Source organism: Oryctolagus cuniculus, chromosome 3 (genome assembly GCF_964237555.1).
Source record: "Oryctolagus cuniculus chromosome 3, mOryCun1.1, whole genome shotgun sequence".
Lineage (NCBI taxonomy): Eukaryota > Metazoa > Chordata > Mammalia > Lagomorpha > Leporidae > Oryctolagus > Oryctolagus cuniculus.
This window is the reverse complement of record NC_091434.1, coordinates 70,670,589-70,682,933: the sequence shown is the minus strand read 5'-3', so window position 1 is coordinate 70,682,933 and position 12,345 is coordinate 70,670,589. Positions and strand designations below refer to the sequence as shown.

At 43.7% G+C, this 12,345-nt stretch overlaps 1 protein-coding gene across 15 annotated transcripts in view; it reads left to right on the top strand.

Annotated features, from left to right (window-relative positions):
• MYO3B (myosin IIIB) overlaps nt 1-12,345 on the top strand; it is a 478,997-nt gene that overhangs the window by 261,350 nt on the left and 205,302 nt on the right. For all 15 annotated transcript variants that reach the window (XM_070070710.1, XM_070070712.1, XM_070070711.1 and 12 more), the window contains 2 exons: nt 2,735-2,814; nt 11,518-11,595. In XM_070070710.1, coding sequence (XP_069926811.1) covers nt 2,735-2,814; nt 11,518-11,595 — 158 coding nt within the window. The remainder of the gene's footprint in view (nt 1-2,734; nt 2,815-11,517; nt 11,596-12,345) is intronic.

Genomic DNA, 12,345 nt, shown 5'->3' with positions numbered 1-12,345 from the left:
AGTTTTCTCCTAACTCATAGATTCTCCTACCTCACTCTCTTGATTCGTTTGTCACATAGAAGTTTTTAGCTTTATGTAGTCTCACTTTCTATTTTTGCTTTTATTGTCTATGCTTTTAGTATCATATCTAAAAAAATCATTGCCAAGGTTAAAGTCATAAAGCTTTCCTCCTATATTTTTTTCTAGGGGTTTCCTGCTTTCAGGTCTTATGTTTAATTCTTGAATCCATTTTGAATTGATTTTGTATGCAGGGTAAAATAAGGGTTCAATTTTATTCTTTTCCTTGTAGACATCCAGTTTTCCTAACACCATTTGTGAAGAGAATATTTTCCCCATTGTGTAGACTTGTCATATCTGTCAGTGATCATTTGGCCATAAATATGTATATTTATTACATAGCACTATTCTGTTTCACTGGTCTATATGTCTGTTTATAAGCCAATAGTATACTGTTTTTTTTTAAGTTTTATTTTTAACTGACAGATAATATATTCCAGTGAAATTCTTTTTTTTTCCCAAAGAAATCTTTTATTTAATGAGTACAAATTTCTTAAGTACAACTTTAGGAATATAGTGATTCTTCCCACCATACCTGGCCTCCCACCCACACTCCCACCCCACCTCCTCCTCCCTCTCCCATTCCCAGTCACATTCTCCATTAAGATTTATTTTCAATTAACTTTATACACAGAAGACCAACTCTATACTAAGTAAAGATTTCAACAATTTGCACACACATGCACAGAAAATATAAAAAACTGCTTAAGAACAGTTTTACAGTTAATTCTCATACAACTCATTAAGGACAGAGGTCCTGCAAGGGGAGTTAGTGCACAGTGACTCCTGTTAATTTAACTATTAACACTCTTATTTATGACATCAGTGATCATTTGAGGCTCTTGAATGTGCTGCCAACGCTATGGAAGCCTTTTGAGTCCATAATCTCTGTCAGTATTTAGACAAGGCCATAAGCAAAGTGGAAGTTCTCTCCTCCCTTCAGAGAAAAGTACATCCTTCTTTGATGACCCCTTCTTTCCCCTGGGGTCTCTTTCATGTAGGACTTTTTTTTTTTGTCACAGTTTCTTGGCATTTCCATGCCTGAAATACTCTCATGGCTTTTTGGCCAGACCAGAATAGCATACTATTTTGGTTATTGTAGCTTTGTACTATGTTTTGAAGTCAAGAAGAATGAAGCCTTCAGATTTTTCTTTCTTAAGATCAGTTTGATTGTTTCGGGTCCTTTGTGTTCCATATGAATTGTAGCACTGTGGGGAGCAGGACCAAGTGGGGAGCAGGGCCCGTCTCCCGTAACATGGCAGGACCCATCGCCCGGGAGACAAATAAGTACTAAGACTGTGGACAAATAAATACTGAGGACAAATACTGAGATTACCGAGACTAGACTAAATTACTGGAACTGCTAAGACTAACTCTATGCATCTGATCTCCCACCATATGGTGCTGAGAGGGAGTAAACAACTTCCACACAGCTGCCTCACCAATTCGACTAACAAGCTGCAGGAGCTGATCCTGCCCCTGATTGGAGGAGAGCAGCGTGCTCAGCGCGTGGGGAGAGAACGCCAGCAGAGTTGGGATTGGTGGAAGAGGACTATAAAGGAGGAGAGAGACAACATGCAGGAGGAACATCTGAGGAACCCCTGAGAGAGTCGGCCGGTGGTGTGCTGCTCCTCTGTGGAAGGAGGGGAAGGCGGTGGGGGCAGCTAAGCCGGGGAGGACTGGGGAAAGAAACAACAGCAAATCCGTTGCCGCTCCTCCGCGAGCCTGCGGAGCGAGCAACATTGCACGTTTTTTCTATTTCTGTGAAAAATGCCACTGGGGTATTGAGAGCAATTGCATTGAATTTGTAGATTGTTTGGGACACTATGGACTTTTTAGTAATATTAACTCTTCTATTTTATGCATAACGATGTCTTTGCATTTATGCCTTCTTTAATTACTCTCAGCAATGTCTTAAAGTTTTTAATGTATAAATGTTTGCCTCTTTGGTTAAATTAATTCCTAAGTATTGTATTTTTTATATTCTTATAAACTGAATTATTTTCCTAATTTCTTTTTTGGATAATTTGTTATTAGTATATAGCAGTGCAGTTGCTTTTTGCTTGCTGACTTCCTATCCTCTGCGTTTGTTGAGTTCATTTTGTAGTGATGACAATGTGTGGGATCTTCAGGGTTTTCTGCATATTTTCATGTTGTCTGTCAGTAGGTAATTTTATTTCTTCCTTTCTGACTTGGGTGCCTTTTATTTACTTTTCCTGCCTAGTTTCTATAGCTAGGACTTTATATATATATATATGCCTCCTTGCTTTGTTCCTGATCTTGGAAGAAATGTTTTTAGTTTTTTACCATTGAATATGCTAGCTGTGGGTTTTTCACTTGTTATGGCCTTTATTGTGTTGAGGTAATTTCCTTCTATTCCTAATTTGTTGAGTGAATTCAGTACTTTTCTCTTATTGTTTTTGCTTGTAAAATTAATACAAATTCATTTTATTTTATAAATTATTTAAGATTATTCATATGGGTCTCATGAAACTATATTTTTAAATAATTTTTATATTTTATGTAATCAAAACTCAAATTTTTCTAAATTTTTCAAGTTCAGAGATAATTTGGAAATTTGAAAAATTCAGAAAAATACAAGGATATAAAAGGAAAATTCCTTGAGGTCCTATTTCTCACATTTACTTCAGTTAAGTTCTTTGTCTCTTTTGCTCAGGTAATTTGGCCCAGACCAGAGCCAGGGTGTCGGCAGCCTCAAGATCGTTGCCTCCCCATTTCAGTGCTGGGAAAGCCAAAGTGAGTAGCGGATTTGTACCCAAAACAAGATGTGAACCAAGGTGGTTCTTGTGCCCCGGGGATAATGCTGGAGTGGACAGTGTCATCTCCTTTCATGTAGCCTGAACAGTCTGATAAAGAGATGGAAGACATTTAGGATAGTAGGGGTCAGGAAGCTTGAAACGGCATCCTGGAACCCTGCTTCTCAGAAAGATTACTGCAAAGATGCAGAATGATGATGCTGGAAAATAAAGTCCAACTAAGAAGAGATAAAACATGTCTTCTTGAGGCTGTCTCCAGCCCACAGAGGAGGAGAACAGACGAAGTGGGATCAGCAGGGAGAAAGAAACCACACTGTTTCCCATTGCTCTGCTCTAAGGGGATGTTTGAAGGTTTATGAATACTCTGTTCTAAAAAATGGTTTTGCTGTTCTAGTCTTCCAGCTGAGGTTTAGCTAAGGACCATCTGGTTAATGTTCCCTGTGTATACTAATCCACAAAACACAAGCATCTTGAAGGTGATGGAATAATAAGCAGTTTGCAATTCTGGGTTTTCTAATCTTTGTTAAACAATAAGCAGTTTGGCCGGCACCGCGGCTCACTAGGCTAATCCTCCGCCTTGCAGCGCCAGCACACCGGGTTCTAGTCCTGGTCGGGGCGCCGGATTCTGTCCCGGTTGCTCCTCTTCCAGTCCAGCTCTCTGCTGTGGCCAGGGAGTGCAGTGGAGGATGGCCCAGGTGCTTGGGCCCTGCACCCCATGGGAGACCAGGAGAAGCACCTGGCTCCTGGCTTTGGATCAGCGCGGTGCGCCAGCCACAGCGGCCATTGGAGGGTGAACCAATGACAAAAGGAAGACCTTTCTCTCTCTCTCTCTCACTGTCCACTCTGCCTGTCAAAAAAAAGAAAAAAGAAAAAGAAAGAATAAGCAGTTTGGCCACTCGTAATACTATTGAATGCTGTCCCCAAATCGACACAGGATATTATGTATACTGTTTTTTTCTTGAGAATAAAAGACTACTAGCACATAGTAGGAACTCAAATTATTTTTGTTAAAAATAGTTTTTATGCACTCATTGCTATGACAGTCTACTGTAATACCTTACTTTTCCGCCATGCTGCTTTGTGGCAGGTTAGTAGGATATTTCACATGGGTTATGTGGATCCCTAGAAGAGATTTATTTAGGAGTTTCAGTGGTTCTCAGAGGGTCTTGATCTCACATTGAAACTGGTGTTTGTGTTTCATATAGTTGATTCTCATTGTTTCTGGAAGTTTTGTTCTCTAGAGTTGCCGCAAACCCAGAATCAGCAAACAATGTACCATTGCTGCTAGGGAAATATAGCATTAGGTTCCCACGAGGCTCTCATCACAACATTTTTGTCAGCCAAGCAATGTACAACCTCATTTTATGTGGTTTTATTTTATGTGGTTTTATTTAATTTTTATTTAGTATATTTATTTGGAAGACAGAGAAACAAAGACACTGAGACAAATTATCTATCCACTGGTTCACTCCCCAAATACCCACAGCAGCTGGGGATGGGCCAAGTTGAAGCCAGGAGCCAGGAGCTCAGCCTGGGTCTCCCACATGGATGGCAGGGACCCAGCTACTTGAGCCATCACCTGCTGCCGCCCGGGGTGTGCATTAGCAGGAAGCTGGAATCAGGGGCAGAGCCAGGACTCAGACCAAGACACTTCAATATGGGATGCAGATGTCCCAAGTAGCATTCTTTTTTTTCTTTTTAAGATTTATTTATTTGAAAGGCTGAGTCACAGAGAGGAAAGGTGGGGGGGGGGGGTGGAGCTCTTCCATCTGCTGGTTCACTTCCCAAATGTCTGCAACAGCCCGAGCTGGGCAGATCCAAAGCCAGGAGCCTGGAGCCTCCTCCGGGTCTCCCACATGGGTATGGGGGCCTAAGGACCTGGGCCATTTCTACTGCTTTCCCAGGCCATTAGCAGAGAGCAGGATTGGAAGTAGAGCAGCTGGGACTCGAACTGGAGCCTATATGGGATGCCGGCATTGCAGGTGGCGGCTCTACCTGTTCTGCCACAGCGCCGGCCCGCCCAAGTGGTATCTTAACCGTTGAACCAAATACCCTGTCCTATATTTTTCTATTTAAAGAGACTTTATTTAATATATATTTCCTATAAATAATTTATTTAGTACATTATTTCCTTATATAAAACTATTTCAATTGTAGCATTTGTGTCATTGAACTCAGAGCCCATAGCTCTGTAACTCATGCCTCAACAATGCTCATCTAACACATGTATTTTCCCCATAAGACATCACAGCCTTCTTGTGTTTAGGAATACCAGTTTAGCACTTCACTATTATACTTGGGGACCTATCATCCTATTTGAATTTAGTTGGAAACCTCTTCATCAAGAGACTCAAATTTTCCGCTATTCTCTGCCTTTCTGTAAATGACCATAAAAGCATTAGAATTATTAACCTTGGAGTTATAAATAAAAGTTACCAAGTAGGCGAATTCACAAATATAGAGTCTACAAGTAACCAAGACAGATGGTGTATGTGTTTTTTGGAGTCACTGGTTTCCAGCAGATTCTAAAAGGGCTCATGACACAACGCGATTAAAGACGTCTGTGTAGTGTTGCTTTAAAACCCTCATCCCTCTCCTTTCCACAATTTGACTTTTGGCCACTGGACCCTCCCAGAACCCATTCTCCTGCCTTCCACAGCCAGAATCACAGCACTGTGCTACCTCCCTCCTACAATCCAACATCTACTGTTGTTCAGACCCTGCCCACATTTAGAAGCATGCCTTCTAGTATATGGCATACATTTGCACCATTAACATAATAAAAATAACATTCTAATAATACTACTACTACTAATAAAAAATTCTAAAGATACCACTTCCAACACACTGAGCATCACTCAGAGTGTTTTCACTGTGAGTCTGCCTTTCCCATCCAGTGCTGTTGAGAACACTGATGCTGTAAGAATTTTCTTTTTCCTTATTTTTCTTGAGGAATGAGTATCTCACTTGAGAGCAGTAAAAATTCTTGAAAAAAGACCCTGTCAGGAAGATAGTAAGCAGAAGCACTTCTGAAGTTTCTGGATGTAAATAGTGATTATTTACCGGGGCCAGAAGAAAATGACTCAGTTTTCCAGTTAGTGTTGAGATCTAGATGGTTTAGGGAACTTTTAAAGTCTGTATCTTTGGCCTAGAGTAAACTCAGCTGACAGATAAGGCAAATCTTTTTTAATAATACCATGCTTTCAGATAGTGACTTTACGAGCTAGATCAAACCATATAGGCAACAGCATATAATGTTTGAGAAGTAAGGTTTGGGAATCAGAACTGCATTCAGATCTAGGGGGAGCCATAAACTGGCCACAAGACTGAGCCTTTACATAAAGTCTCAGATGTAGAAAGGGCATAATAAAGGTACTTACCTCATATGTGTGCTTTGACAATTCAATGACATAATGTAGGCAAAGTGTTTAGTTGTGATTTCACATAGAAAGCACCCAAATGCTTTATTACTCGAGTTTTGATAACCACGAAAGATTCCATGTGTGGAGACCCCATGTACATCGAACCTCACTCCACTAATGTGGGATTGGAGTCTGTAGGGCAATTTGTACAGCTTACCTGTGACAGCTTTGAAGGCTATCTAGAGCCATTCACAAAGAATGAGGCGGGGCATTTGTGGGCAGAAAGCAAGCTCGCTCAGCCCCAGTTGATTTCCGGTGTTGTGTGAATTGGTTTTGTAGGAGGAGAGAATACTGAGTTACACCAGTGTTGGTTTTATCCAGAGTATTGCTTATGATACTTTTGAAATTGGTTTCATTGGAAGCATTTTCTCTGCCAATAAAGAAAAAATATCTCCTTGCTGCATTGGTTGGGTTCTAGAACTGTTCTTCTGCCATTGACCACAGCCTTGCATTTTTAATATTTAGTACTGCATTAAAACTAAAGCAAGAAGGTCATGATGCAAGGAGAACGAATGCTACCTGTTGCGTGTAGGTGCAGATCAGTTTTGCAATGAGGAAAACAGAAGCTTTGAGAAGTGTGGTGACAAGTCCAATCAAGGCCACACAGTCAGCAAGTACACGATCCAGGTTTTGAATCAGAGTGTCCCATTCCAAAACTCTGCTGTATAGTGTGTCCCTCCCTGAGCCTGGGAAATCTTTTCTAGACTTTGTTTTATTTTCCTGACTTAGGTTAAAAAACAACAACAACAACAACAAAAAACTTATACTTTGGAAAGGACAGTGTTTTTCTGGTGAAAATCCCCACTTTGGGGAAAAATATTTGGCTAGGTGATGCCCCTCTTGGAATCTACTTTTCTTGATTGTTTATAGATTTTTCCTTGTTTAATTAAATAATGCCTCCATCAACTAAATTAGCCCAGGAAGAAAAACTCTTAGGTTAGACAATAGCCTTTTTGACCCTTTTGGTTTTCAGTTTTTCAGCTGGCTTTGGAGTTCCATGATTAGCCCTGTGGCAGACAGAGGCCTCTCATATTAGAAGACTGAGGGTGGCAACTTCTGATTTGTCTCTTGTCTGAAATTCCCTCCTTGATATACACTTCATATCAAGAGTAACTTTTGACTATGCAAATGTGCAAGAGACCCTAGGCTAACCCAAGGTCTTCATAAATTCTTAAATTAGAAAATATTCCAATAGCGTATCATTTATTCTTCAAAAATACAGTACTAAATAAGTAGGTGATGAACTGTAGGCAAGCATTAGTATTTCCAAGTTGTATACAACAAAGAGCAGGCTTTTTATCTACTTCCTGAGAGTTACTGTGTGTGCGTGATGCCAGGACAGACTTAAAGTCAGGTTGAAACAAGGATGCTGGATGGTTGTATGGGGGTGCCCAGTGACTGAGGTTACCTCCATCCACACCAACTTGATACCTTTAGAGTGCAAATAGGTGTTTCATTCTGTATTTTTCCAGTGTCTGCTAGGACCGACCATACCAGTCTTGAAAACAATAGATTATTCCTTTGAAATTGTTCTCAGCTGAATTAATACACACCAAGGGTTTCCTGGAGACTGAACTGTTAAATTCTCACATGCCAAGGGTCTACTGTAGGAGGGGAACAGGGAAACCTGTGAGCACCTGCTCCCAGAAAACTGCCAGTAGGGATGAGCTTTTCAGCAGCCCCCTCCCTGCGGGCCAGAGCCTGGGGACTGCACTCACTGCTCATTTGAATAAAGAGGGAGGGGAATGAAGGAGGAAAAGCCAGGTTCAAAGCAGGAGGTGCTTCTTCTGGGAGGATCTCAGAGTGAAAGGAAGTGGTGGAGAAATTCCCCAAGGTTGTGTGTGCAAATGTGTATGGAGGTCAGGCCCAGAGCTGAGGGGAGAGTCGACGGAGAAGCAAGTGGAAGAAAACGCTCCTACCTCGCGATTCAGCGGTAGGCCTGCCCCGGCCAAGGTCGCTCCTTTCCTCAGCTCGCCTGCAGCCTCCTGGGCGCCGAGCCTCCTGCTTCCTGGGAAGGAGGAGTGGAAAGAGCCCTCCCGAGCAAGCAAGCGAGGGGGAGCCTGGCACCTTCCCTGCAGAGAGGGCGCAGGTGTTGCACTGTTTTCCTGTTTCCACAGCAGAGCAGGCTTCCTGCAGAACTCAGAAGCCTTCAGCTTCCTCTCTCTCATAAAAAAGGCCAGCAGTTGTGTCGCTGCTTAGGCTGCCTGTGAGTGCACTGGTGACATCCAAAGTGCAGCCCAGGCAGCTAAAGCGGCCCTGCCCGCGGGTGTCTTCCCTCAGGTCCTGTTGGTGCTCACGGTTCTAGTTGGTGATAACTTCGCTGTATGTCTTTTCTCCCTTCTTAAATAAGCCTATTTTCTCTTTTTAAAAATCTTTTCAAATTTATTTCTCAACTTGTTTGAAATGCAGACAGAAAAGGAGGGATGGATGGAAGGAGGGAGGGAGAGAGAGAAATAGCTCTCATCTACTGGCTTACTCCACAAATGCTTGCAACAGCCAGGGCTAGGCCAGGCCAAAGCCAGGAGCCTGGAACTCAGTCCAGGTTTGCCCTGTGGGCAACAGGGACTCAACAACTGGAGCCATTACTTGCTGCTTCCCACGCTATGCATTAGCAGGAAGCTGGAATTGGAAGCCAAGCTAGGGCTCGAATGCAGGTACTCTGATATGGGATGTTGGGTGTCCCAAGTGCTGCCTTAACTGCTGTGCCAAACACCCACCCTGAAACTGTTTTTTTTTTTTTTTAAATCCAACCCAGTTGAAGCATTTGCTTCCATTTTGCACTGTTTCATAAATGCACCTCCATATGAGCCTCATTATTCTCCCTTTCAACCCTCTCCCTTGAATAGCACCCAGGACCTACTGGACTGCAGTCCACTAAGCACTGATTCCAGTTCAAACATTCGTGTTTCACACCCTTTCTACCTGTTCAGGGCAGATGGGAGCTGCCATTCAAAGGCTGGGGTTGAAATGCCGCTCATGCACTCTGCAAACCAAAGCAGAGTTTCATTTCTTTTTTTTTTCTTTTAGATTTTACTTATTTGAGAGGTAGTGTTACAGACAGATAGGGAAACACATCCGCTGGTTCACTCCTCAAATGGCTGCAACAGCTGGAGCTGGGCCAATCTGAAGCCAGGAGCCAGGAGCTTCTTCCAAGTCTCTCACGTGGGTGCAGGGGCCCAAGCACTTGGGCCATCTTCTACTGCTTTCCCAGGCCATAGCAGAGAGCTGAATTGGAAGAAGAGCAGCTGGGACTTGAACCAGTGTCCATATGGAATGCGGGTGCACAGGCGGAGGCTTAGCCCTTTACGCCACAGCACTGGTGCCAGCCAGATTTCTTTCATTGAACTACAGTAAGGAAACACAGGCTGCTCGCAATAGATGCCTACAATTGTTTTCAACCATACATTCCTTCCACTCAGCCTAGGTAGTTGGGAGAGATGAATGGGAACACGTGTATCCCACTGGATACCTGAATGATTTGATGCTTAAGTTCCCACCTGCAGTGAGTCTAGGGGAACTGCAGAGGCAGGAGGATCTGACCGGTGGGAGGTGATTGATGCTGGCCTAATTCCCTGCAGTGCAACCTGGCCTTGGGGCCTGTGTCTTTATAATCACCCAACCTCAAGGACCTTTCTTTGCCCGATTTTCTCTGAAGAAACAGACTGGCCTGTTGTGACATCACTGGAGAATTTTACAGGGGCCATTTTGAAGATAGAGAAGTGTAGAAATAACATTAGGGGTGGGTATTGTGGCATAGAGGGTTAAAGCCGCTGCCTGTGATGCTGGCATCCCATATTAGCACTCCACTTCCAATCTGTCTCTCTGCTAATGTGCCTGGGAAAGCAGCAGAAGATGGCCCAAGTCCTTGGGCCCCTGCCATCCACATGGGAGAGCAGGATGAATTCCAAGTTCCTGGCTTTGGCCTGGCCCAGACCTGGCCAGTGTGGCAATTTGGTGAGTAAACCAATGGATGGAAGATCTCCTTGTCTTTTCCTTTCTTTCTGTAACTCTGCCTTTCGAATAAATAAATACTAAAGAAAAAAAGAAATGACACTGATAGGATGAAATACTAAGATCATAGAATGCAGTCATGTAGTCAAATGAGAAGAGTGTACTTTCTTGTTTTAATTTATTTATTTGAAAGGCAGAATAGCAGAGAAAGAGATCTTTGATCTGCTGGTTCACTTCCCAGATGGCATTAGCATCCAGGGCTGGGCCAAGCCCATACCAGGAGCCAGAAACTCCATTCTTGTCTCTGACATGGGTGCAGGAGCCCAAACATTTGGACTGTCTCCTGCTGCCTTCCCAGTTCATTAGAAGGGAGTTGGATCAGAAGTGGAGGAACTGGGATTCAAACTGGTGCTCGGATAGGATGACAGTGTTGCAGGCAGCAGCTTAACATGCTGTACCACAGTGCCAGCCTTCTTTTTTATTTCTTTTATATATGTTTAAAAATTCTCCCCAGGGGTGGATCTTATGGCACAGCAGGTTAAGCCTCTGTTTGGGATACCACACCACATATTGTAGTACATGGTTTAATGCCCACTTCTCTGCTTCTGACCCAGCTTCCTGCTGATGGGCATCCTGGGAGGCAGCAGGTGGTAGCTGAAGTGCTTGGGTCCCTGCTACCCAGGCGGGAGGCCTAGATGGAGTGCCTGGCTTCTGGCCTAACCCTGGCCTAGCCCTGGTTGTTGCCAGCATTTGGGGAATGAACCAGCCGATGAAAGATTTCTCTCTGTGTGTCCCTCTGCCTTTCAAATAAACAATAAACATTTAAAAATATTCTCCATGCGAGTGTACACTATTGTGTCCTTTTTAAAAAAGGTTTATTTATTTATTTGAAAGGCACAGGTAGAGAGGGAGAAGGAGGAGAGAGGGAGAGGTCTTCCATCTGCTGGTTCACTCCTCAGTGGCCACCGCAGCCGTGGCTGAGCCAGTCTAAAGCCAGGAGCCAGGAGCTTCTTCTGGGTCTCCCACGTGGGTGCAGGGACCCAAGTAGTTGGGCCATCTTCTGCAACTGTCCCAGGTGTATTATCAGGAAGCTGGATCAGAAGTGGAGCAGCCGGGGCTTGAAATGGCACCACTATGGGATGTCTGTATCACAGGTGGCAGCTTTACCTGCTACGCCACAGTGCTGGCCCCCATTCTGTGTCCTAAACACCGTGGCCTCTCAGATGTTTCACCAAACAGCTTCCCAGGTTTTGGAAAGCATGGAAAAAGAATTAAGTACCTGATTCTCAAACCTCTTCCTGTGTTTCCAGGTCGACACTCTGGAGGTGATACGGCACCCAGAAGAAACCACAAACATGAAGAGGCAAACCATGGCTTCGTACTTCCGGGTATGGAGTCGTCTTTGGTAGGGGGCAAAATATGTGTGTGTGTGGTGAAAAGGGCTATACACCTTTCCATTTATTCATTTATTTTGAGATTTTATGAAATTTTTTTAAAGGGAGAGAGAGAGGGAGAGACAGAGTGATGTCTTCCACCTGCTGATTCATTCCCCAAATGGCTGCATCCAACCTAGCCAGGCTGGGCCAGGCTGAAGTCAAGAGCCAGGAACTCATCTGGGTCTCCCATGTGGGTGGCAGGGGCCCAAGTACTTGGGCAATCATCCGCCGCTTTCCCAGGCACATTACCAGGGAAATGGATCAGAAACAGAGCAGTGCGATTCAAACTGGCTCTCCAGTGTTAGATGCTGACATCATAGGCAGTGGCTTCAGCTGCTGCACTACAACACCAGTCCCTGTACTCCCTTTTTAAACATTTTAGTTCATTTTTGAGATTTGCTTATTTGTTTAAAAGAAAGAAGAGCAAGATCTTCCATCTGCTGCTTCACTAACCAAATACCTGCAACAGCCACCATTAGGCCAAGCCGAAAGTCAGGAGCCAGCAAGTCCATCTTGGTCTTCCACATGGGTGACAGGAACTCCAGTGTGTGAACCATCACATGCTGCCTCCCAGGTACTTTAGCAGGGAGCTGGCTTGGATTTGAACTAGGTGCTCTGATACAGGATGCAGGCATCCCAAGCAGTGTCCTGCTTGTGCCACAACACCCGCCCCTGAAAAATGTATTAATTTTAACTGACACA